The 27,302-nt window shown below is 43.5% G+C and overlaps 1 protein-coding gene across 1 annotated transcript in view; it reads right to left on the reverse strand.

Annotated features, from left to right (window-relative positions):
* The window catches only part of SLC6A20 (solute carrier family 6 member 20), a 48,915-nt gene extending 25,355 nt beyond the window's left edge, over positions 1–23,560 (reverse strand). Inside the window, exons 1-2 of the mRNA XM_007951735.2 lie at positions 23,437–23,560; positions 932–1,072 (exon numbers count right to left, since the gene is read on the reverse strand). Of these exons, the coding sequence (XP_007949926.1) occupies positions 932–1,072; positions 23,437–23,557 (262 nt within the window). The 5' untranslated portion in view covers positions 23,558–23,560. The remainder of the gene's footprint in view (positions 1–931; positions 1,073–23,436) is intronic.
* Positions 23,561–27,302: the final 3,742 nt, after the last annotated feature.

The following is a 27,302-nucleotide window of genomic DNA, read 5'->3' on the forward strand; positions in this document are numbered from 1 at the left end:
GCCTCTGAGAAGCCCCCTGGGATTGCTTACTCTAGCAGATTGTAAAGTCACACACCTCCGTGTTAAACATTCATAGCCATTGAAGATGAGGTGGCACTTAGAGTCTGGAGATGATTTGTGAGGCTAAGTGTGAGGACACATTTCTTGTGCAGCTGAGACTAGATCGCATATAAGTTTACGTGATCTTGTTACGAAGCCACTTGGCCTTCATGCTTGCCTCCCTTTCTGGGGGTGGGATGGGTGAGCAGAACAGAGAGTGGCCATTGCTGGTCAAAGTTCCTCCTGTTGGCAGAGGCAGCCCTGGACCGTGAGGGCTGTTCAGGGCAGGTTAACCATCTCCCAGAGGTACCCAGGGGCACTGGCACACAGGAACTCAGGAGAGGCAGGGTGTGAAAGCACCTCTTCTGCTATCCATGCTTCCATACACTGGAGATATTGGTAGTGACTTCCTCCCTCACAGTGGTGCCATGAAGAATGAATGAATTTATCACACACATAAATTGTATATGCTCACACTTGGTGCATAGTAAGTGCTCACTAAAATAGATATTGTGGACAATAAGCAAGGAGCAGTTAAGTGAATTTCTGGAATGGTCAGTTTTGAGTTACAGCTCCTTTGTTGGGTAGCTGTTTGTCCTTTATGGATGAGGAAACTGAGGCCCATAGGAGAGAAGTGATATGGTGTTAGTTCCCCAGGGGGTGACCATCCTCCTCCCTCACTGCCTGATAGCCACAAAGAGCCAGTCCCTCCCAGCCCACATTCTACCTTCTTGGGCTCTCTGTCCACCTCAGTTATGCACTCTCTCTTGAGCCTCTTGCTGCCCTTTGTTCCAGCAGCTTTTCCAACGGATTCCCCACCCACACCTCTGTGCTGCCCAAGATAGAGTACTGGGGTCCCAGCGGGGAGATGACTAGAGAGGGCCCCACCTACCGACACCACTGAGGTAGGGGCTGATGGTCCTCCAGGCACCGATGCTCCCCTGCCGCATGCGCTGCCCCACTGCCAGTTCCAGGTACAGGAGTGGCATTCCCTCCACGATGAGCATGATGATGTAGGGGACCAGGAAGCTACCTGTGGGCGTCCAGAGCCAAGAGCCATGCCATCACTGAGGTGGCGTTACTCTGCCACCCTCCCATTCTCTGTGAAAATGTCCTTCCATCCATCCTCCTTCCCATTCGTCAGGCTTTCTACTTGTCCATTCATCTGTCTACCTTTCTACACATCCATTCTCTTATCTGTCCCCTCAATCATGACCTTCCATCTTCATATATCCAGCCTTTGGTCTTTCACCTCATCCATCTGTCTACCATTCATTTATCCATTTCTCTTTCCCATCCATCCGTCCATCCATCATCCTTCTTTCTTCCTTTTTATCTTTCCACTCCCTCATCCATCAATTTGTTGGTCTACCCACCCACCCATAAATGATATTAAGCCATGTCTTTTGTTCAAATATTTAAATACTTCCATCCTGGGTGGTAAGTCACCACTCTTCCAAGCCTCTTGAGTTCCTTCTCCAGCCCCTCTGCCAGGAACCCGCATTCTATCCTATATTTTAGCAACCAATGTCTGATCAGAGCCAGGACCATCGAGTTGTCAAATATTTAGAATATCACCCCTGCATCCATCCTTCCATCCACCCATCCATCCATCCATCCATCCATCCATCCAGCTGTCCACATCCACACTCTTCCTTTGGGCTTTTTGTACAGTCTTCATGCTGGCCTACTAGGAGGTGGTCTGTTAGATGACCACTTTACTGAGCACTTAGGGCCAGGCCCTGAGCTGGGTGTGAGATAGGAGGGTAGCATCTCTGCTGCCTGCCCTTAAGGAATCATCTAGGCAGAGGAATTTCAGCTGGCTCCTACTTGTCCAGGGCCACAGAATATATCTCTAGGCCTGATGTCTTCAGAGATGAGTCAAAGGCTTGCTGTGTATGTATGAGGAGGCAAAGTGGACCTCAATGGACAGGACCCCAGGCTCCCATCTCCTTTTATAGATCACTTCTATTTGTGTCTGATTTATATAGTGGTTTCCAGCCTTCCATTTTTAATAAAGTACACTGTGACTAATAAAAATTTCAACCCACTGGTTCCCAAGGATCCATGTGCAGACAAGTGGACCTGATGCTGATGGGGAGTGAGAGAGTGTGGATGGAGCTATAGAAACCCTCACCACTGCCAGACACGTGGCCAAAGACAGGCAGCCTATGGCAAGGCCACCTACCCACATTGGTCCCAGCAGATGGTTGACCTACTGCTTCTCCCATGGGTCCTGCCCTCTCCTTCCCTTGTTTGTTTCTTAGCTACCCTCTCACAGCTCCTGGCTCCTTGACAGTAGGCCTGAGAAAAGGTTCAGTGGGAGAAGAGGGCAGGACTTTGATTAAAATAAAACCCTGACAATACCAAAGTAGGGATTAAGGACTGGTTGCAGAAGGAATTGGGAATCTGTGGGTAGTACAAATGGGCTTGGCTGCTAACCAAAAGATTGGCAGTTTGAGTCCATCTAGAGATGCCTTGGAAGAAAGACCTGGCAATCTACGTCTGAAAAATCAGCCACTGAAAACCCTATTGGCACAGTTCTACCTTGACACACACAAGGTCGCCATGGGTTAGGACTGATAAAACAACAACTGTTATTATTATTATTATTATTATGTTTTTACAGAAGGAATTGGCTCTGCATTGTTATGGTCAACAATGAAATACATGTGCACACATCAATATATAATATTTTAAAAGCGCCTCCATTGTGCATACATGTTGTCCGATAGCCCTTTTTTCTCATCCAGCTGTATCTCATAAACACTCTCCCCCACCACACATATGCCTCTGCATTACCCTTTAAGTGGTTTGCTCCTGTGGCACAGTACTTAAGTGATTTGGCTGCTAACCAAAAGGTTGGTGGTTCGAACCCACCAGCCACTCCATGGGAGAAAGTTGAGGCAGTCTGCTTCTTAATGATTTACAGCCTTGGAACCCTATGTGGGCAGCTCTACTCTGTCTTATAGGGTCACTATGAGTTGAAATCAACTCAATGGCAATGGATTGGGTTTTAAATGGCTGTATAGCACTCACTATGAAAATGAGTCCTGAGTTCAATTAATCAATCCTTGGACACTTAGATTGTTTCTAGTTTTCTACCATCAAAACAAACAAAGCTGTGGGACAAAACTCAGTTCACTTGTTTGGTTATTTCTTTGGGATAAGAAATCCCAGAAGTAGGATTGCTGAGACAAAGACCAAGCAATGTTCCTATGGCCACACCACAGACAGAAAGCATGTTCCCACAATACCAGGCCTCAGAAATCCTTGCAGATCTCTGTGAGATGTGAGAAGTGAGATATGGTTAGTGTTTTAACTCACACACACTTTGACTGATTGACTGGTCTATTGTTGGTCCTTGGTGAGTAGGGTTTCAACCTTCCAGATTCATCCTCCCTAGCTCACGTGTGGGCCTAGAAAAACATCCTGCATTCTTATTCCCACATTCTGCTTTGAAGACTCTACTAGGCCGTCTTCCCTTTCTGTGCTGCAGAAGCTTGTTCCAGCACTGTACCAGGTTCCTCCAGATATCAGAGAAGTCCAAGAGACCATCAAGGGCTCCTACCCATGAGATATAAGACAAAAAAGATTGTGGGGGTACAACTTGCTTTGAGCAACATTCAAACTCTGGGTGGTTATAAGATAATCTCATTTTCACCCAAAGTGTTAAACAGTAACCACACGAGGGTTGGCAGCGTCCAAGGAAGGCATTTCTCTTGGGCATGGGCTGCCTGACTGACTGCCCAGTGCCCAGAGAAGAGTGGAAATCCTCGGGCCTGGAGCCCACCCACGTGGCAGCATGGGGGACTTTAGCCCTGCCCATCAATAATTTCTACCACATACCCTCATCCTACCCTCCAGTCATGCAAATAAGCACATCCAAATAAATCCTGGGAAATGTGCTCTGCAATCATTTTTTTCAACAAATGGTGTTAGAAAAATTTAACATTCATTTGCAGAAAACTGAACCTCAGCCCATATATCACATTCTATTAAAAAAAAAAAAAAAAAAAAAAAAAAAGCAAGAAGCACATACCTAAATATACAATTTAAGACTGTAAAACTAAAAGGAAACATAAGAGAAAATCTTTATGACCTGAGGTTAGGCAAAGATTTCTTAGATTCAACATCAAAAACACCATCCACAGAAGAAAATATTGATGAACTACATTAAAAACGTCTGCTTTGGAAAGATATTATGAAGAGAATAAAAAGACCAAGGAAAGCTTAGAAGGAAATATTTGTAAAACATATTTGACAAAGACTTTGTATCTAGAGTATGTAAAGGACTCTCACAATTCAATAATAAGAACACAAAAAATATATCCAAATGTGCAAAAGATTTGAACAGACATTTCACCAAAGAAGATATATGAATGGAGAGAAAAATAGTGTTCATTTGGCTATCCATTTGGAATAAAAATTTTTACAGTAGGTGGCATGTCAAATATCAGTTACTAGATTCTCATTTGGGAGCTCTGGTGGCATGGTACCTAAGGCATTTGACTGTTAACGGGAAGGCTGGTGGTTCAAACCCACTAGCCACTCCTCGGAAGGAAGATTAGGCAATATACTTCCATAGAGATACTGCCTCGGAAACCCAAGGAGGGGTCACTATGAGTCAGATCCAACTCAACAGCAATGAGTTTGGTTTGGTTTGGTTTGGTTTAGGTTTTCATTTATGCATTGTTTGTTTTTAGGATTCTATTTAGGAGCTCTGGTAGCATAGTCCTCAGACATGTGACTGCTAACCAGAAGGCTGGTGGTTCAAACCCACCAGCCCCTCCTCAGAAGGAAGATTGGGCAATCTACTTCTGTAGTGACACTGCCTTGGAAACCCAAGGAGGGGTCACTATGAGTTGGATCTGACTTGAAGGCAGTGTGATTTAGTTCCATTGATCTTTGTTTCTCTGTCATGAATACACTTTTAATTACTATAGCTTTGTAACATATTGTGATTCTTGGTGAGCAAGATCTTTGTTCTTGTTTTATAGTTAAATGTTAAGTGATGATAGCACAATATTTGTAACACATACGTAAGACGTAAAACATAGCAATAGCAGTACAATGAACACATGTTTTGCATGGCTCAGTTTAAAGGAAAACCATAATCTTCCCTTTGTCTTGGTTCCTTTACTCCAAAGTTGTCTTCACTATTCTTACACATTTTTTCTTTGTATGAAAATTTAGAGTTAACTCCTGTGTTAATCTTAGAAACAATTTAGATCATTGAAGACGATAATACTTTTTGTACCAATAACTATTTGTTTTGAAATTAACATAAAAATAATTGTTTAAATGTATTTCTGATTTTAAAACAACGGTTTGAGTGATGTAGTGTGAACATCTGGTGATTTGGAGCCACTGGTTGAACATAGTCATGACCTCCAGTCATTGACAGTTAATTGTGTGCTTTGGTGAATTTTACCCACTACATTGTTTTAAACTGCTGTTCTTAGTTCTTCATTGTTTAATTTGTACGCACAGATGGTGGGTTAAAGACGGAATGTGTGTGAAACACATGTCAAAACATATTAATGAGGAGCATAGAAAAAGATAATGTTGTATAATTATTTCAAGATGCTCTTTATGAAATACGTAAGTTGCATGCAGCTGATCAACATTCTTATAAACATCAAGATGTTGCTAATACTTAGAAAACAATATGATTAAAGAAAGCTGGGTGAAGAATATAAGGGAACTAGTTATATCAACTTTGCAATTCTTCTGTAAATCTAAAATTATTTCCAAGTAAAAAGATTTTTTTTAATTACTATAAAGATAGAAACATTAGCCAGGCATGACTAAAATGTTTAGAGTTATACATGTATTCACACATGCATATAATTGTTGTTGTTAGGTGCCATTGAGTCAGCTCCGCTCATAGCGATCCTATGTACAACAGAACAAAACACTGCCCAGTCCTGTGCCAGCTTCACAATTGCATAGAATTGGCACTTGCTATTTCCTATTCTTAGCCACTCTAGAGAAAATAATTTCATACTGGTTCACCAAATACAAATAGCAAGGTAAAGATACCCTGTTGGATCTTATGGAAGATTGCTAATTGTTGTTAGCTGTCATCAAGTCAACTCCAAATCATGGCAACCTTATGGACAATATGGTGAAACATAGCCTGGTCCTGTGTCATCCTCACAATCACCGGCACGTTTGAGTCCATGAGTGTGGCTATTTTGCCAGTCCTTCTCACAAAGGATCCCCCTTGCCTCCACATCACCAAACAGGATGTCTTCCTCTAGCAATTGATCCCTTTTGACAGTGTGTCCAAAGCAACTGAGCTGGACAGTACTCTGTTGTGACCTATAAGATTTTCTTGGCTAATTTTCAGAAGTAGTTCACCAGGTCTTTCTTCCTGTGTCTTTGTCCGGAAGCTTCACTGAAACCTGTCCACCATGGGTGACCCTGCTGGTATTTGAACTACCAGTGGCATGGTTTCCAGCATCACAGCAACACACAAGCCACCACAGGTGACAGTCATGAAAGATTGTTGTTGTTGTTGTTGTTATGTGCCGTCGAGTCGGCCCCGACTCATAGCGACCCCTCCTTGGGTTTCCGAGGCAGTATCACTACGGAAGTAGGATTGCCCAACCTTTCTTCCGAGGAGTGGCTGTGGGTTTGAACCGCCAGCCGTCTGGTTAGCAGGCAAAGTGTCTTAGCCACTATGCTACCAGAGCTCCCTCATGAAAGATAGCAGAGGCTTAATCAAATTAAGATGCGTTTGTTTCTAAAAGGATTATAAAGTGGTAATAAATGTAAGGAAGAATTTGTCCTAAAAATAATTATTTTTCAACTTACTATATAAATGATGCTGTAGATGGTTGAATATTTTATATGAATTGGTATATTCTGTTTAGGTATTTAAAATTCTAAAAAAAAGAAAGATTTAAATACTTAAAATGCCAAAAATAAAACATGCAGGATAAATCTGTCCAATTTGGCTTTTCATTTATTGGCAATAAGAATCTACAATGTGTTATTTGATGAAAAGTTCTCTTAACAAGTGTGAAACCATTTCTTCTTTAAAAATTAAACCTTCCCAGTTACCACTGCCTACTACTCTGATTAGAATCACAATACAAGGTCCTGGACAGAGTAGAAAAAAATGTAGAACAAACTTCAAAATCATAAAAAAAAAAGAGCAGACTTACTGGTCTGATAGAGACTGGCGAACCCTGAGATTATGGCCCGTAGATACCCTTCAAACCTAGAACTGAACCCACTCCCGGGGATCACCTTTTAGCCAAATTGAACAATAAAAACATATGCAAGGAACATACTCTTCAGAACATAGGAGACCAAAAGAGCAGCATTTGCCCAAAAACAAAGGTCGGAAGATAGAAGGAGCAGGAAAGAAGGACGAATGGAAACAGGGAACCCAGGGGGGGAAAGTGGGAAGAAAGCTGTCACATTAAGGGGATTGCAACCAATGTCGCGAAACAAAATATGTATAAATTATTGGATATGCAATTAGTGTGCTCTGTAAACTTTCACCCAAATCAGAACAAAATGTTAAAAAGAAGAAGATACATGAATGGCAACTAAGCACAAGAAAAGATGCTCAATATCAGTGGTTACTAATCAAACCAAACCAAACTCACTGCCGTCGAGTTGGATCTGACTCATAGCGACCTCTCCTTGGGTTTCTGAGGCAGTATCACTTAGGAAGTAGATTACCCCATCTTCCTTCCGAGGAGTGGCAGGTGGGTTTGAACCGCCAGCCTTCTGGTTAGCAATCAAGTGCCTTAGGCACTACGCCACCAGAGCAAACCACAGTGAGATACCACTACACATCCATTGTTGTTGGGTGCCATCAAGTCGATTCTGACTCATAGAGATCCCACATGACTCAGTGGAACTGCTACTGAGGATTTTCTTGGCCGTAATCTTTACAGGAACAGATCATCAACTTTTCTTGTGGAGCCGCTGGGTGGGTTCAAACTGCCAACCTTTTGGTTAGCAGCCCAGAGCTTAACTGCGCTACCAGGGCTCCTTACATATCTATTAGAATGACTAAAATAAAAACATACTAACAATACGGGATGTCAGTGAGGACGTGGAGTAACTCCCACACATTGCTTTTGGGAATATAAAATGATATCGTCACTTTGAAAAACAGTTGGGAAGTTTTTTATAAAGCTAAGTATATCCTAAAAAACCATAAAGCTAAGTATATTATGTTCACACAAAAACCTAGGTATGAATGTTTAAAGCAACTTTACTCATAGTTGCCCCAAACTGTTCTTCAGTGGGTGAATAAAGTCTGGTACATCCATACAATGAAAGACTACTCAACCAATAAAAAGGAGCAAACTATTGATACTTGCAACAACATGGATGGGTCTCAAGGGCATTAAGTGAAGTGCAAGATGCCAGATGCAAAAGGCTACATACTGTATGATTCTATCTTTATGACATTCTGGGAAAAGCAAAACTATAGGGACAGGTTGCCCTGTGTTACAGGGGGATTAGGAATGGGAAGGGGTTGACCACAAGGGGCAAGCAGGATTTTGATTGTGGTGGTGGTGGTGGTAACAACACAATGGTATGCATGTGTCAAAACTCATAGAACTGAACACCAAGAAAAGGTGAATTTTTCTGTATGTAAGTACATCTCAGTAAAAGAAAAATTTGTTTTGCAATCAGTTAAAAAACAAGTCCACTAACCCATCCCCTTCCAACTGGACTGCTCCATATGGCCTTTTTATATAAAAATTCTATCACTGGCCCTGTGTGAGGTGACCCTGGCATCAAGCAGAGATAGAGTCCTAGTGCCTAAGACATTTGACTGCTAACCATAAGGCTGGCAGTTCAAACCCACCAGCCATCCTAAAAAAGGGTACACTTGTTCCATATGTCCTGATGGGCATATTGTGGTAGATTAGTTATGACCACACATTCTTTTTTTTTTTTTTTAATTGTGATTTGGGTGAAAGTTTACAGAGCAAATTCACTTTCCATATAGCTGTTCACATACACTTTGTCTCATGACATTGACTACAATTTACCCCAATGCAACAGCTCCCCTCTTATTTCTCCCGATAATTACCTCTTCCGTGTGCCCATCCCTCCATGCACTCCTGCCCCCTTAGCTGTCTCCCTGTGCATAAATAGCCCTTCTTTCTCTCATGATTGATCTCTCCAAGGAGTGTATCTACCTCGGGTAAATGTTCAACTGCTATGCCTGTCTTTTGTTTGGCTGGAAGCCACAGGTATGGGTTCAATTCCAGACGTGAAGGCAGCTGGGGGCCATAGTCTCAGTGGTTCTACCAGGCTCTATCAGACCAGCAAATCTGGTTGCCCCCCCCCTTTTTTTTTCCAAATGATTTTGAGTTTTGTTCCACATTGTTCTCCCTCTCTATCCAGAATCTCCTACATAGATCTCCCTCCAAGGGGTTGACAGTGGTAGCTGGGCACCATCTAGTTCTTCTGGTCTCATAGTCATACAGACTGTGGATCGCATGATGTACCAGTTGCTACAACTAATTTTTTCTTTGAATCTTTGGTTTTCTTCATTCTTCTTTGCTCTGGATAAGGAGAGACCCATCATCACATCTAGATGGCTGTTTGCAAGCTTTTAAGATCCCAGTCACTACTCGCCAAAGTAGGAGGTGAAACCATGTTTAATGTAGTATGTTATGCCAATTGAGCTTAATGTTCCCTGCAACTAAGGTCCCAAGCCCACAGGTTCAAGTACTCGATCTCTCTGGGTAGCTGGCTATGCCCAAGAAGTGACTACAACCTTGTCCCTTGTCAGCTCTACTATACACCTGGGAATTCTTACAGAACATACAAATACACTTGTAGAACCATTGTATGCCAACCCTATACATACTCATGGGTACACTCCTCACTGCATAGACATACCTAATACTTCAGCCTTTCCACCCATCTATCCACCCGTATACCCATGTTTGCCTTCACTGACAACGCAGTACTGTATGTGCAAAAGGATGACCACACATTCTTTACTGCAGCTCCCACCCAGTGAAGGAGTCTATTTTCCCACCCCTTAAATCTGGCCTGGATTTGTGACTTGCTTTGACCAACAGAGGGTGGCAAGAAGTGTGCCATGTGAGTTTCAGAGCCTAAGTCTTAAGTGGCTTGTAGCTTCTACCTTCATACTCTTGGGATGCTGCCCTGAGACCACCATGCAAGGAAGCCTGTCTAGCCCAGGGGAGAATGAAAGGCCACATGGAGGAGATGTTTACATTCACCCCAGCCAACTGGCAACACCAACTCCCAGACATGTGAGGGCGACCATCTTGGACCTTCCAGCCCAGCTGGCCCTCTGCTCCCATAGCCAAATGAGTGAGTCCAGGTGAATCGAGCAGAGGAACTGCCCAACTGACCCACAGAATTGTGAGAAATAATACATTTTTTGTGGTTTTAAGCCACTACTTACATTTTTTTTTTTTTTTTAAATTTAATCTCTCAGTACTTCAAGGAGCTCTAGTGGTGCAGTCCCTAAGGCATCTGACTGCTAATCAGGTGGTTCAAACCCACCAGCTTCTCCACAGAAAGAAGATGGGGTGATCCACTTTGGTAAAGATTTACAGCCTTGGAAACCCAGTGGGGGTCTCTATGAGTTGGAATCGACTTGATGGCAATGAGTTTGGTTTGAGTTTCTCAGTACATCTGTGTATTTCCTAAAAACTAGGACATTCTCTTACAGTTAAAAAAAAAAAAAAGAAAAAGTTGTCAAGTCAGTTCTAAATGGTGATCTCATGTGTGTCAGAGTGAACTGTACCCCAGGGTTTCAGTGATTCAGTTTTCAGATGAAGATCACCAGGCCTGTCTTCTGAGGAGTCTCTAGGTGGACTTGAACCACCAACCTTTCTATAGCAGCTGGGCACCTTAACCCTTGCACCGCTTAGGAGCCATTTTATAGCACAATTAGCAAAATGAGGACATTAGCACAGGTACAGTACTATTATTTAATCTATAGGCCTCATTCTGATTTTACCAATTGTCTCACTAACGCTCTTTTTCTGGACTCAGATGTAGTTCACAATCATGCATTGCATCTAGTTGTCGTGTCTCTTTAATCTCCTTTTATCTGGGACAGGTCCTCAATCTGTCTTTGTCTTTCATGACCTGGGCGCTTTGGAAGAGTACTGGGTAGTTACTTTCAGAATGTCCCTCACATTGGGTTTTGGCAGGCATACTACCAAAGTGACCTCGTGTCCTTCTCAGGAGGCACATGATGTGATTTGTGACATTTTTGATGATGTTAACTTTGATCACTTAGTTGAGATGGTGTCTTCTAGGTTTCTCTGCTGATAGTCTCTATTTTTCCTTTTGAAATTATTAATGATCTTGTAGGGAATTACTCTGAGAGTGGGTAGCAATCCTGTTTCTCATCATACTTTGGTTCACTAGTTTCAGTATGCATTGACGATTCTTGTCTGAGACAATATTATTGTGGTTGTTGCCAAATGATGATTTTCTGGTTCCATCATTGCTTCTAAGTCTCAAAGCTTTAGGGTAGTTTGTCAAACAGAAAAGGATAAAAAAATAAAAATAAAAAACAGTGGTCACCGAGTCACAGCCCACTCATGGCGACCCCATGTGGGTCAGAGTAGAACGTGCTCCGCAGGGTTTCCAGTAGAGATTTTTCAGGAGATCGCCAGGCCTTCCTTCTGAGGTGCCTCTGCGGGGCCTCAAACCTCCAACTTTTGGTTAGCATCCAACTGTTTGTACCCCCAGGGACTCTAGAAATAGATAACAGATGTACATATTCACCTCTGTGTGACTGTTCCTGCTTTTGAAAATCTGTGTCACCCCAGGTGGGTGAGATGTTTACATTCACCGCATTGCTCAGAAGGTGTAAATCCAGTTCTCAGCCTAGTTAATCCGTGTTCACCAGCCCCTCCTGTGCATCAGCCATCACACCTCCACTGCCCTCCCATCTATGCTGGGCTTTTTTGCTTATATCCTGGCTTCTCAACACTTTATTCTCACATCCTGTCACTCTTCACCTCCCTGCCCCCTTACTCTCCCATCTGGTCAAACCTCTCTTTTGGCTCCTCTTTACATTTAGAATAAACTCTACCCTCTCCTCAGCCTTGGGGCTTTGTAGCAGAGGGCTCTTGCCCTCCTCTTTGAGGAGTTCGCTTCCCCCTCCAGTGCAGTCCCACCACTCGTCCTGCTCTGGCCATCTGCCCTGCTGTCCCCTCTGCCTGGAATGCACTCCCCCTTCATTCAGTTCTCCACCCAAACATGGCCTCCTCACAGTGGCCTTCCATGGCAGGGTCACCCTCTAACTTTTTACTCTGCTTGCCTTTCCTTCAGAGTAGTTATCTATGTGAAATTCTGCTAGTTTAAGTTGCCTACTGGTTTCTGTTTGTCTTCTCACTAGCATGTAAACTCTTCTTCCTTGCTCTGCTCTCAGCAGTACTGGGCAGAGAGCAGGAACACAAGGGATAGTTGTGGAGCGAAGGAAGGAAGGAAGAAAGGAACCCATCCTTCTGGTCTTATTGTACCTTCCATACACATTGCCTACCAGATCACCCAAAACTAAGTTGGGGTCTGTTTTGGTTACCTTGTTGTTGTTGTTATGTGCCGTCGAGTCGGCCCCGACTCATAGCGACCCCTCCTTGGGTTTCCGAGGCAGTATCACTACGGAAGTAGGATTGCCCAACCTTCCTTCCAAGGAGTGGCTGGTAGGTTTGAACCGCCAGCCGTCTGGTTAGCAGGCAAGTGTCTTAGCCACTATGCTACCAGAGCTCCTATGGTTACCTTATGCCACTCTAACAGAAAATATCACAAATGGGATGGCTTAAACAAACAGAAGTTTATTCTCTTACAGTTTGGAGGCTTTAAGTCCAAGTTCAAAGTGCTAGGCTCTAGGGGCTGGGTGAAAGCCCCTCAACCTTGGGCTTCAGCTCTGCCTCTTGCTCCTGGCCCACTGAAGCCGGAGGCTTTTTTTCTTCACTCAGAGAGCTGCTAGATGCTGAGGCTGCCAAGCCCAAGGTTGACAAGTAAAAAGGCACAGTCCCAATGTTACCAAACAACATGGCAGGCCACTAATTCAAGTCCAGATGAAGTCCCAAGATTGGGAGGGCATGACAGGCTGCTGACCAATGACTTGGCTACATGCAGGGTTCAAGCTAGAGACGAGTCCCAAAGTTGCTTCTTATATTCAGGAAGCAGACCACATCCCTAAAGCTGCTACTCAGCTGCTCCAATAGATTCCACCATGGAGTTAATTACCAATCTCACCATGGGGAATAACTGTATCCAGCTGCCTAGCCACTCAACCAGGCCCAGACAAGTTGACACACAAACTTAACAATAGGGTCCCTGTCTCTGGTATCATGGTCCCTGCTGTTGAGGCACCTCCCACCACACTGTGTGTCTGTCTACTGGTTTCTTCCCATGCTTCTAAACAGCTCCTTAAGGACAGAGATTGGGTCTGCCTGGTCCACACTGAATGTCTAGCTCTTAACACAGCCTGGTACATAGTAGGTGCTCAATACATGTTTGTTGAATGGCTGCCTGGTGGTAATGGCTTTATAGCAATGGTTCTTCTTGGGTGGGCATGTTGTGAGGCTATTCCCAGGGAGAGATGAAAGAGAGGTCTGGAAGAGTTAATCATGTTGCTGAAAACAGAGTATTTTACTTTTTTTTTTTTTTTAATATAAAACGAAACTGTGACTTTATGTCTGTATTAGGCAAGATGTACATAGGGAAAATCTATATGGGCCTATACTCCCTTAGAAAGGATGAGCAATCAGAAGGAAGTGTTTGGACCTATGATAATATGTTGTAGATCAAAAGAAGAGGACCACTCCAAGCAAGCACCATATCAGAGCAATTGTCCTCCTCTGAAATCGATGAGAAATAGAAGACTATTTCAGGAGAATTTCTGGAACATGGTCTCTAAGAGTCAAAAAGATACTGTGTTCATGGAACAGCCTCAGGAATGATGAAGAGGAGACAATTTAAGAAGAGATAAGATCCCGTGGACTGCCAGAAGAACTAACAAACCTGTCCTGGGAAGAAGTGCAGCTGGGATGCTCCTTGGAATGGCTAGACTTCTTCAGTCATGTTGCCAGAAGGGGCCATTGCCTGGAGAAGGATATCATGTTTGGTCTGATATCAAGGGTCAGCCATAAAGTGGAAGACCCTCAATGAGACGGACTGATACAGGGGCTGCAACAATGGGCTCAGGTATAGCAAGGATTGTGAGGCTGGCACAAGATGGGGCAGTGTTCCACTCTGTTGTACATGGGTTGCTGTGAGTTGGAGCCAATTTGATGGCACCTAACAACAACAGCAACAACAAGAAGATCTTATGGAGTTGAAAAATATATGATAGGTGGATTTAAAGCTCATCAAGGCAATAAGTAAAGTGAAAACCACAACCTTAAGAAATTATCTGGCAGATAAAGGAAATGGATAAAAGATAGAAATTATAAGAGGAGAGATGAGACTGGGACAGCATTCCTATGTTTCTAATGAGAACTATAAGAGGTAAGAACACTACAAACATAACAGCTGTGACATATTCAATAATAAATTCTACAAGACATTATCCTGGATGTGTATATTGAAGAGGGCCACTAGTCCAAGGTAAGATTGATGAAAACACATTTAATACCTAGACGTACTGCCTATGGGGAGCTCTGGTAGCATAGTGGCTAAAGCACTTGACTGCTAACCAGAAGGCTGGCGGTTCAAACCCACCAGCCACTCCTTGGAAGGAAGGTTGGGCAATCCTACTTCCGTAGTGATACTGCCTCGGAAACCCAAGGAGGGGTCGCTATGAGTCGGGGCCGACTCGACGGCACATAACAACAACAACAACATTTTATAAATTCATGTAATAGTTTAGGTATCTAAAATACCTGAGAACTAATAAAAGAAATCTGGCTTCAGAGTTTTCCTACACAGAACTAAAACTCTGAAAACAATGGAAAAGCTCGTATAGTTTTGAGTAAAAAAGATTGTGGCCCATTCACGCAGGGGTATACAGGAAAAATATTCTCAGCCATGCTTTGAAAGTGAACCACCTATTTACTTTTTTATAAACTACTAAAACAGGTATAGTAGAGGGTCAGTGAAAAAGGGGAAGACCCGCAACCAGGTGGATTGACACAATGGCTGCAACCGTGGTCTCAGATATAAGATTGTGAGGATCGCACATGACCGGCCAGGGCAGGGTTTTGTTCTGTTGTACATAACATTGCTATGAGTCGGAGCCGACTTGATGGCATCTAACAACAACAACAATAATAACAACAAATTATTATTTGCATATGAAATCCAACCAGCCCAGTGTTGGATCAAAATAAAGAACTCAAATATAGAGTTGTGTCATAAAGGAACTAGTGGTAAACAAATTAATTAAACAGAATTAAATCCAAAAATAACATTGTTAATATCACTATAAAATAGCTCAAATGAAAAATGTAATTCCTGAATGAGAAGAAACATAATACAAATAGTAAATTAATCATCACTATTGTCTGAAATTCCACATTATGCCAATAATAATTGGAAATAGGAATGGGGATGAGGAAAGAAGTAAAGGTTTGCTAAATACTTAACAACTTTTATAGATAATAGACAACATTTCACTCTTGATACTGATAATTAGAGACAATAAGTTTAATTTTTATTCGGCATTTAGTGCCTAAGGCATCTGACTGCTCACCAGAAGGCTGGAGGTTCAAACCCACCAGCCACTCCTTGGAAAGAAGATTGGGCAATCTACTTCTGTAGAGATACCACCTCGGAAACCCAAGGAGAGGTTGCTATGAGTCCAATTGACTCGATGGCAGTGAGTTTGGTTTTCGGTTTACTAGTAGAGTAAAACTAGGAATTACATTTCCTAAACCACTTGAGAAAAAAGCAAAGAAAATATATATCATATTGTAAAGAATCAAATAAAATACCAACCAAACATAAAAGGAAACATCAAGGAAGTACAAAACAAGGTAAAAGAGAAAAACAATAAAAAAAAAATAATTAAAAAAAAAAAAAAGGTAAAAGAAAGAACAACATACTAACAGGATAATAAATATAAATGGATCAAAGTCCTCAACTAAAAGGTAATTACTCTTCAGGTTATAATGATATGAAAATGTAAACAGCTTAAATTTCCACAATTGGGGAATGGCTAAAAGGTCTCCTCTGTGAATAGAATACTATGAGGCCACTTTGGTTCATATTTTCAAAGAGTATAAAATTATTTTGGAAATGTTTATAGGAGGTTAAGTAAAAAAAATCAAGATACCAAATTGCATATAAAATATGGTTCTAATTTTTTTTAAAGTAAAAAAGAAAATGTTACAAATCATTATCTCTGGGAGGCGCAATTTTGGGTGATTTTGAATTTTATTATTTGTACATTTCTGTACTTTCCAGATTTTTCACCATGGGCACATATAACCTACGAACACATAAAATGTGATTCTAGAGCACATAACAACAAGAGCACATTGTTACTTATTTTCTAATTGCCTTAGCCAGTACCATATCTGTTAGCTAAACCCAAAAATCTCACTAGAATAGAACTTCCTTTCTGTATGAAATATATCCCGGAAAGTCCTTGCATCTCAAGAGCCAAACTAACTCAGTTAGCCACTTCAGAGGGAAATTTACTTAGGTTTCCAAATTCTTACCCTCCTTCCACTTGCACACCTCTGCCCTCTACAAAGCCACAACAGTGATTTTTTTTTTTTTTTTTGGTGTGGGTATGAGCAGCCGAAGGCCCAAGTTCCCAGGTGGTGCTGAAGCTGCTGTTCTAGGGACCACACTTTGAGGACCCTGCTGTGTTCTGTGCAACATTCCCCCCGAGTGCCTTCCTTCTTCTTCATCACCCATGTGATGGTTAGTTTCACTGTCCACATGATTAAGCTATATAAAAACAGAAAACCAAACTCAGTGACACCGAGTCGATTTCAACTCACAGCAACCTCCTTTGGATTTCCGAGGCGGTAAATCTTTACGGAAGTAGATCACCCAGTCTTCCTTCTGCAGAGTGGCTGGTGGGAAGCTATATAGTTGCCAGTTATTTAATCAAAGACTAGTATGGGTGTTGCTTTGAAGGTATTTTGTAGATGAATTAACATCTACAATCAGTTGGCTTACATAAAGGAGATTACCCTTGAAAATGTGGATGGCTTCATCCAATCAGTTGAAAGCCTTACAAATGAAAAGAGAGGTTTCTCTGAGGAGAAATTCTGCCTCAAGTTCCCAGCATAATATTCTGCCTTAGTTTCCAGCCTGTTGTCCTGCCCTATTATTTAAAGTTTTGAGCCCCCACCATCACGTGAGCCCTTCATTAATTTCTATCTATCTATCTATATATCTATATATCTATCATTATCTATCTAGCTGTCATCTATCTGTCAATCTACCATCATCTATCTATTTATACTATTGTTTCTGTTTCTCTGGAGAGCACTAGGTGATACAACCTCCTTCCATGTTGGCTTTCCAAAAATAGGTTCCCATTCAGAATCACATCTACTTAACTTTTTGCAAACGAAGACATAGGTGAGAAAAATGAAACCCATCCTTACTTTCCCTGATCCCCAGATTTAATTGCTCTAAAACTTGTAGAATTCATCTTCTATATGTGCCTCCTCTCCATCCCCATTCATGTAGCCACCATCATCACTTCAGTAGACACCCAACACAGCCTCCATCCTGGCAATCTATGCAAACCGCAGCTCTGACAATGCCACTCCTGTTTAAAATCCTGCCTTTGCTGTCAGGGTAAAGTTCCATCTCAAGGCATTCAGGACAGGCTGAATCCTTCCTTACTTCTGGGGTCCTCTACTTTCCTTGCCCTGGCTCCCCAGCCCATGGATCACAGCCACATACAACTTCTGACCTTTCCCCACAAATGTACACCCTCTGTGCCTTCTGCACACACACACACCATTATCTGCCTTGTTGTTGTTGTTGTTATGTGCTGTCAAGTTGATCCTGACTCATAACAACCCTTCCTTGGGTTTCCGAGGCAGTATCACTATGGAAGTAGATTGCCCAACCTTCCTTCCTAGGAGTGCCTGGTGGGTTTGAACCTCCAGCCTTCTGGTTAGCAGTCAAATGCCTTAGGCACTACGCGACCAGAGCTCCTATTATCTGCCCAGAATGTTTTTGTCCCTAAATCCACGTGATAGGCTGTTATCTTTGAAGATCTAGATTAAATGCTGTCACTGAAGGAAGCCTTCCTGAGTTTTCTCGGCAGTTAGTCCCTCTTCTTGAGCTATTTCGGTAAGGCCTGTGGACAACCCTTCTGAAAGCTCCTCCTTCTCTCTGCTGAAGGGAGGTGTTCCTATTTGGCACTCCTCCCCACCCCACCTTGGGATGAAGGGTAATCACCATCTTTGTACACCCCCGGCCCCAGCAAAGTCCTGGGCTTGTAGCAGATATTCAATGAATATTTATTGAATGATTTAAATCAATTGTTTACTTGTTCTATGCTATTTCCTATTTCAGAAAGGATATAAAATAGTGGCTCTCCATCCTGGCTGCATAGGAGAATCCCCTGGGGAGGGAGCCAAACAAAACAACAACAACAAAAAACAACCAAACTCACCCCTGTTGAGTCAATTGGACTCATAGTGACCCCTCCTTGGGTTTCCAAGGCAGTATCTCTACGGAAGTAGACTGCCCACCAGAGCACCTAGGCGTCAGTATTTGTCAAAGCTCCCAACTGATTCTAACATGCAGATGAGCTGGGGAAGCTGCACAGCTAGAGGCTGCTCCTCACTGCTTCCAGACTGATTGCTTTTCCTCCCTATTGAATAGGGCGTGAGACATGGCTGACTCTATGGTGGATTGCACCAGGAGGAGGCTCTGTGTGGGATGGCTGGATTTAGTCTAGGGGTCAGGGAGGGTTGCATAGAAGAGGTCTCCTTTAATTTAGGAAGAGGAGATCTCCTGGAAAAGATGAGAAGCATGGGGTACACCTGGCAAAGGCAGGACACCACACAGAATGGAGTGTACTCAGGGGAGGGAAGAGGTGGAGAGAAGGTTGGACCAGAAGGGACAAGTGATCCTCCCAGGTGCGTATCATAATCACACAGGCCCCTTGTTAGGCTCCTCTCCAATATCAAGGTAAGCCTGGTTGATTGTCACATCAGAACCATTTGAGGAACTATCTTGTGCCTTGGCCATTCTGACTTGGGGTTCTGGGAGAAGGCTGGGACAGCCTGTCCTGCCTTTATCAGATAAACGAAGAAGATACAGAAACCCCCGACCTGGACACAGGGTTGGCTCAAGCCCCAGCTTCTCCTCCAGAAGCCACCTTGGGTAAATTCTCTTTCTTCTCTGAACTTGGGTTTCCTTCTTAAGCGTTTTGTGAAGATTAAATCAAATACCTGCAGAAAATGCTTCACATAATATCTGGCACATGCTAGGAGCCTAGTCCTGTTTCCAGGCTTAATTCAGTATAGAAACTCCAGATAGAGTAGCAAATGTGGCTTCTTAAGGGACTCCCTTAAGAAGTCTTTTCTGACTGCAGTCTTTTCTGACTGCAGAAACCCAGCATCTTTTGATCTTACTTTGGAAAGAATATAGATTTGGTATTTTACAGCTTCCAAAACTCAGGTTCTTGCCTCAGAACTACTATAGAAACACCATAAGCCAGAAACTGAAAATACACACACACACACACACACACGCACACACTTTACAACTGAACAGCAGTGTTGCCCTTCATCTATCCCTCCAATGGGCTAACCTGATGGGGATCCCTCCCCGGCTGGTACTGGCCTGGAGAGCTGGAGCCCTCACAGCACCTGGGTCCAGGGATGTGCTGGGGGAGGCTCAAACCAACTCACAAGAGACAACTATGCACATCTTTCCCCAAACTCTCATTCAGTAATTATGTTGATAGTGTGAAATCAACCATGATGGCAATATTATTTACACCACAAGAATTGGCAAATACTATGAATTTGATCTGTTTTCACCAAAGCCAGTCGTTAACCATTTATCAGCCTACCACTGTCTGACTCACAGCAGCTACGTGGCCTGGGAGGCACAAGCATCCTCCTCTTGCCCTCACACAGGCTTCTCAATCAGAATCTCTGGAGCTGGGGTCAGCAATCTGTAGTTTATCAAGATCCTTAGGTAGATGAAAGTTTGAGATGTATTGCTCTAAGCAATTTTGGGTTGGCAGAGTAAATGGGGCAGAGAGTTGCCTTTCCATCTGAGAGTGTCATAGTCTCACTGCACAGTCAAGTGGCCTCTGATTTTGCCATTTTATCTTCCAAATATCATATAGAGAAAATTAAAGAGGAAAAAGTATCCGCATTCCCACCAGCCCCATAACTGTTCTCATTTCCCCATTTTCATCCACTACTTGAACACAAGTTTATATACAAATAAAACTCTAGTGTATTTGTTTTTTATACACAATAGGATTTAGCACATTTGCATCCTGATTTCTTCCTGAACAACTACCATCTTAGTCTCTGACATGGCCGCCTAAGCCCAGTTAACTTTGTCCAAAAGAGACTTAGTAAAGTTCCTTCATCTGCCTTTTCTTTTTTCCCAGAGCAGGGGCCCGGTGTGACACAGGGATGTTTGGCACCTGGCATGTAATCTTCAGAATTAACATTCCTCGTGCTGGGCCTGACCAGGAGACCAGGAAGGAAACAAACCTCCCCAGTCAGGGGCAGAGCCCCTGGAAAGAGGCACAGGCTCCTAATCCTTTTTATTCAGGGAATTATTTTGGCACAGTTGGGCCTCCGCGGTTTACAAACAAACTCTTTGTTTGCTGGGGGGTGATGGGTCACAGCCCTGTTTAGAAGGAAGTTACCACCCCTTTGGAGCTTCCCATGCTGTGCTTGGTTTACCCTTTTGCCTTCAGGTAAAGAATGGGTTTGCAAACTGCCTGGATTTCAGACGACATAAATCAAGTGAATCACTTGATTTATGCCATCTGAAATCCAGGCAGGAAAAAGCTTGGAACAATCACCAGAGTCTCCACCTCATTCACTCTGCAGCTTTTCATAACAGACCTGGTTCATTTATTCAACAAATATTTATTGGGTGCCTCCTCTGACCCTGCCATTGCACAGAGATTGGGCTAGTGGGGAGACAGAAGGACACCCCAGAGCCATGTGCAGGTCTTCCAAGTTCGCAGTTGGCCTGATAGGGAGTGAGGAGAGGCAGGGAGAGCGATGCCAGGAGAAGGCAACCTTGGGCCTGCCCTTGGACGGGTGCAGTGGGAGTTCTCCAAGCAAGAAACTATCTTGCATTAAGGTGTAGAGGTAGAGGAGTAGAGGTGTGGAGGTAGAGGTAGCATTCACGGAGAGTTGTTCAACACAGTTGTAGTAGGAGAAAGTGCAAGATGAGTGGCAAGAAATATGGGCAGGTATTAGATAGTCAAGGGTCTTGTGGGCCAGGATAAGCTGTTTGGTCTTTATTCTGCAGACATTTATGCCTGAGAGGGTGCCATACACCTTTCCTCTATGCAACCCCACCCTCTACCATGCATTCATGCATCCACCCCCCCACCCACCCATCCACCAATCCATCCTCTACCCATCATCCATCCATCTATCTGTCCATCAATCCATTCATTCATCCATCTCTTTATCCAATCAGACAGCCTAGGCACAAGATTTCTTCTGTACCAGGCACAAGATTTCTTCCTGTTTCTTTTTTCTGGGATCTGAAGGCCTTGAGGTTTCCCTAGCAACAACTTTGTATATATTCTACTTCAGAACTACTCAGCCTCACCCATGTCCACCTGCAGGCTACAAAGGCAATAATGTTGTTATAAGCAAGGACTTAAATGATCATGCGACAGGAAGCTCACCTGGTCCAATGTTTGGGAAATGTGCAGGCAGAATATCATGGCTAAGTGTGCTGAGAACAGAATGGAGTGGAAATCTCATTCAGACAAATAATTCTTTCAAAAGTCAGTTATGAAGCAGTCAGAACATATGGCACCATGTACTCGTCACATAATTATGGTGTATTTATGCACTTTGAATTTAAAAAAGGAATCAGAGAAATAAAAATTCACTATTCTAAAAAACTCTGTGGATTAACCTTTATCGAGTGGTTTTTGAGTTGTTGGGGGGTGAAGGGAGAAGAGAGAATTGTTTTTGGTCTTGGTATTCTTAAATGGGTTAAATTTTGTAAATACATCTTGCAGTGAAAAAAATCATTCATGTTGATTACAGAAGACATACGCATACTCATATACACATAGCGAGTGCAAGGTAGCAGACAAAAATCACCCAGACACAACCATTGTTAACATGCTGGGTGGTATATTTTCTTCTGTTCTTTTTTTCTCTGCATATTTAAAAACATAATGTAGATCATCCATTTTACAAAGCTTTGAATCTAATGTCTACTCCTTCCACTTAATATATAATAATATGAGAAAGTACTCATATAAAATTTCTGAAAACATCCTATTAGTGACTGCAAAGAGCACCGTTGCATGGATGTACTATTGTTTATTGAACCAGTCACCTATAGTGGAAGCTTTAGGTTGTTTCCAGGGTTTTACTGGTATTAAAAGACAGTGACTATTCTCCTATTTTCTACTTCTGTCTGAATCTCTAATCATTTCCTTCAAATAGAATTCTAGAAATGGAACAACTAGGAAATTTTTGTTTTCAATGCTAAGACTTGAATCTATATTGCCATATTGCCTTGCAAAAGGGTGCTTGGTCTTCACCTGGCTCTTGGCAATGCCAGAGAAGGTGTTTCTGGCTGTTGTAATGTTAAGAGAATGGACTGTGTGGTGCTGTTTCCCCAGCAGGTAGTGATGCCTCAGAGGGAACATTTGTAAAAAGCACAGAATAATTCCACTTTCCAAACCCAAATCAAACTTTTTATATAAATTGTAAAGAAGTGGCTCAAGATCCCTTAACCCTGTGTTTCAAATTGTGTCTCCACAGGGTTTAAGATTCAGATCTGAAAGGTGTATAATGAATTTCCATTGAACAAGACAACTTTCTATGCACTTTTTTACACCTAAATGTAAGATTTACTCACTAGAAGTCAGACCATCTCCACCTCTCCTCCTTCCGAAGGAGTGGCAGCTTGACCAACAAGAGTGCCAGTAAGGGAACCTGGCCACCCCTGGGGTGGGGTTGGGAGCTGCAGAGGGCTCCAGACAAGGACTTTGGAAACATGCCTCGGCTCTCCAATGAGATGTCCTGGGTGTGAAATCTGGTTCTGTAACTGTGGGAAACCTCTTACGCTCTCTGAGCTTTATTCTGTCACTCGTATGTAAAAGGAGACCCATCCCTGCACGCACCTCCCGGCGCGCCAAGACTGATTGACAACCCGCACCCTGCAATCTTCCCATTCCGAACAGGCACAGCCCCAGGGCTGGTGCCTGCGCCCACACCGCCCCGCCGGGGCGCCCGCACTCACCTCCGCCGTACATCTGGCACAGGTAAGGGAAGCGCCACACATTGCCCAGGCCCACCGCGTAAGAGATGCAGGCGAACACAAACTGCAGCGGGTTGGTCCAGAGCGGCCGCGTTTTCTCCATGGCCCCGGAGACCCGCGCGCTCGACTCGGGCTCGGGCGCCGGGCACTGTGTGTTGGTGCTCGCTCGTCTGGCGCGCCGTCCCGCCCCGGTTCGGCCTGGGGGTGGCCCCGCGCCTCCGCCGCCACTCGTCGCTTTTTAATTGCTAATCTTATTAACGGCGCGCCCGTCGGAGGGGCGAGGCTGGTAAATGGATGACGGCCAGCCCCACCCCGCCTGGGCGCCGCAGCCGGGAAGGCGTCTGGGATTGCGGGGTTCAGGGTAGCGCGCGGATCCCTTCCTGCTCGACGTCGGGGCGTTTGTGTAAGCTACGGAGCTCCTTGGAGCGGCCACGTTCCCTCAGCCATTTAACCATCATTTATTGAGTGCCTACTGTGTGCTGGGCATTGTCTGGGGGAATATGGCTGTGAACAACAGAAAATGCTCACTCTCTTGGGACTGGTTTTGTGGTTGAGGGAAATAAACAACAAACGCTTAAGCTGGACTGGATGAAATTTCCCATATTCCACCCATTTGACTTACAAAAAGGACAATTTCATCACCAGACTAGAGGAGGACAAGGCAAAGCTAAGGCACTTGGGGACAGAGGGGGAAAGGACAGGTACGCCAGGGTGGTTGGTGAGGTCTTCCCAGAGGAGAGGACATGCATGACATTTGCCCCAAACCAAACCAAACTCACTGCTGCAGAGTCGATTTTGCCTCAGAGCAACCCCCACTGGGTTTCCAAGGCTGTAAATCTATGGAAGTAGATTGCCTCATCTTCCACCTATGGAGCAGCTGGTGGGTTTGAACCACCAACTTTCTGGTTAGCACCCAAATGCCTTACCCATTTTACTACCAGAGCTCCTTCTTGACATTTGCCCAGAGACCTGAAATAAGGGAAACCCCTTCCTTCATGTGGAAAAAGAGCTATCGGAGGAGCTCCTGACCAGGTTGTTTTCCTCCTTCCATATAACAGTCAGGCGCTGGATGCCTAGTGTGTTCAGGGCAAGGAGTCTGGCTCTGTAGACCATGGTTGGCCAGGTTTTGAGCAAGCCCTGCTGGAAATTCTAATGCTCAGGTCAGTCTAGGGGGCCAGAGATTCTCATTCATTAGGCCTAGGTTGTGGCCCTAAGAACACTCGTATTTCTAACAGCCCTTATGCAAGATGGTTGAAGATGGTCTCTGGACTTGTCAAAGCCTACTGCTTTGGAGTAATGCAAGATTTGGCCTTGAATCCCCGATTCGCCACTGACTGCCATTGACTTAGGCCATGTGACCTTAGGCCAGTAACTTAACCTCTTAACCTCTCTGAGTCTCAGTTTCTTCATCTGTAGTGTGAACAAACATGCTTCCCTCAAGGGGCTCATGTGAGAATTGATAACTTAACCTAGTACCATATAGTACCAAAACAAACCAAACTCACTGTCATCCAGTTGATTCTGACTCAGACTGACCACTAATGGATTTCCAAGGCTGTAAATCGCTACAAAGGCAGAGCAGGTAGTGGGTTTGAACAATGTACCTTTAGGTTAGCAGGCACTGTATCACCAGAGCCTTAATGCCTTAGCTACTGCACCACTAGAGCTCTTTGTACCATATAGTAAGTACTCAGTAAATAAGTGCCCCATGAGCTGAATGGCTAAATGAATGAATGAGTTATTAATGATACACTTTGAACAGTGCTTGGGAGCTCTGGTAGCGTAGTGCTTAAGGCACTTGACTGCTAATCAGAAGGCTGGTGGTTCAAACCACCAGCCACTCCTCAGAAGGAAGGTTGGGCAATCTACTTCCGCAGTGATACCACCGTGGAAACCCAAGGAGGGGTTGCTATGAGTCTGGTCCAACTCCACAGCAGTGGGTTTTTTGAGTTTTGAACAGTGCTTGGCAAATAGTAAGATTTAAGAAAATGCTTGTTAAATTAGGTAAATAAAAATAAAAAAGTAATGCAAAGCAGAGCTGCTAGTGGAAATCTTACTAGAGGCTGTTGGCAGGACAGAAAGATGAGTGTGGTGAGGGAGGTGTGTCGTGGATTGGCTCTGATTCACGGTGACCTTATGTATAACAAAACAAAACACTGCTGGGTCCTGTGCCAGCCTCATGATCATTGGTATGTTTGACTGTTGCAGCTATTGTGCAGTACTTTCAAACTTAGGGAGCACATCTTTCAGCACTATGTCAGATAATATTCTATTGGCAATGGCTAATTTTTGGGAGTAGATCTCCAGGCCTTTCTTCTTAGTCTGTCTTAGTCTGGAAACTGCTGAAACTGTCTACCCTGGGTGACCCTGCTGGTATTTGAAATACTGGTTGTTTTGGGTCTCTAGTGCCGTTATAACAGACATATCACAGGTGGATGGCTTTAACGGACAGGGATTTAGTTTCTTACAGTTTAGGAGGCTAGAAGTCCGAGTTCAACATGCCAGCTCTAGGGACTGTGTGAGAGCCCCTCGACCTTGAGCTTTAGCTCTGCCTCTTGCTCCCTGCCCACTGGAGCCAGAGGTGTCTCTTAACTCAAGCAGCTGCTGGCTGCTGAGGCTGACAAACCCAAAGTCGACAAGTAAAATGGCACAGTCCCAAGATTATCAAGCAACATCGCAGGCCACTGAGATGAAGACTCAGCCAGATGCAGGATCCAGATGTGTCAAAAACTCAAGCGCTTTTTCAAAGCGTCTTCTTATATACTAGAAGCAGACCACATTCCTAAGGCAGCTACCCAGCTGCTCACAGTAGATTCCACCATGGAGTTGATTACCAGTCTCATCATGGGGAAAACCAGGCCCAGCCAAGTTGACACCTCACCTGAGCTACCACACTGGTGGCATAGCTTCCAGCATCAAAGTAACATGAAAGCCACCACCATATGACAGACAGCCAGGTGGTGGGAAGGAGGTGTAGGCTTCCCCAATATACTACCTGTCCTCACACTTTCTATCTCCAAAACACAGAGCAGAAGGAAGCCCACGGTGCAGAAGGAGACAACATTTAATTTTTTTTTCACATATAAAACTTCTATTTTTTGTTTTGAGGGAGAAAGTTTTGTGTTTGTTACTTAAATAAAAACAACAACTTTTTTTGGACGAAAGTTTACATAGTAAATTAGGTTCCTATTTAACCATTTTTAGTCCAATCGTTCTATGATATTCTTTCAGCATCCTCCTTGTTTCCATTCAGTTTGTTCTGTTTCCAGTGATCTGGCTTCCCTTCTCCTCTTTGTCATCTCATCTTTGCTTTTGGGTAACTGTTGACCATTTGGTGTCATATAATTTTTTGAGGGACACATTATTCATGAGTGATGTTATTTATTTGACAATTCAATCTATTGTGTGGCTGAAAGTTGACTTCCAAGAGTGGTTCCAGTTCTAGAGACCATTTAATTTTTAAACTTCAGATGCTAAATGCAATTTTTCCTATCCTCTCACCTTCTTCTCCAAGGAGCCCACCATCTTCGTTTCCATCCCCCTAAGTTAGTTTTGCCTGCTTTGACTTTTGTAAAAATGGAATCATATAGTCCATGCTCTTTTGAGTCTGGCTTCATTTACTTATCTTTGCTTATGGAATCCACTCATGTTGTAGGATGTAGTTATAGGTTGTTCTTTTTCACTGCTGTATAGCATTCCACAGTATGAATATGCTCTATCCCACTACAGATAGGCGTGTGTGTTGTCCTCAGTGGGGCAATTATGACTGAAGCGATAGTGAACATTCTAATTCTAATACATGTCTGCTGGTGGATGCATGCACTCATTCCTGGGAATTGAGTTTGATT

This window comes from Orycteropus afer, unplaced genomic scaffold (assembly GCF_000298275.1).
Source record: "Orycteropus afer afer isolate SDZICR_OR568_19922 unplaced genomic scaffold, OryAfe1.0 scaffold00311, whole genome shotgun sequence".
Taxonomy (NCBI): Eukaryota; Metazoa; Chordata; class Mammalia; order Tubulidentata; family Orycteropodidae; genus Orycteropus; species Orycteropus afer.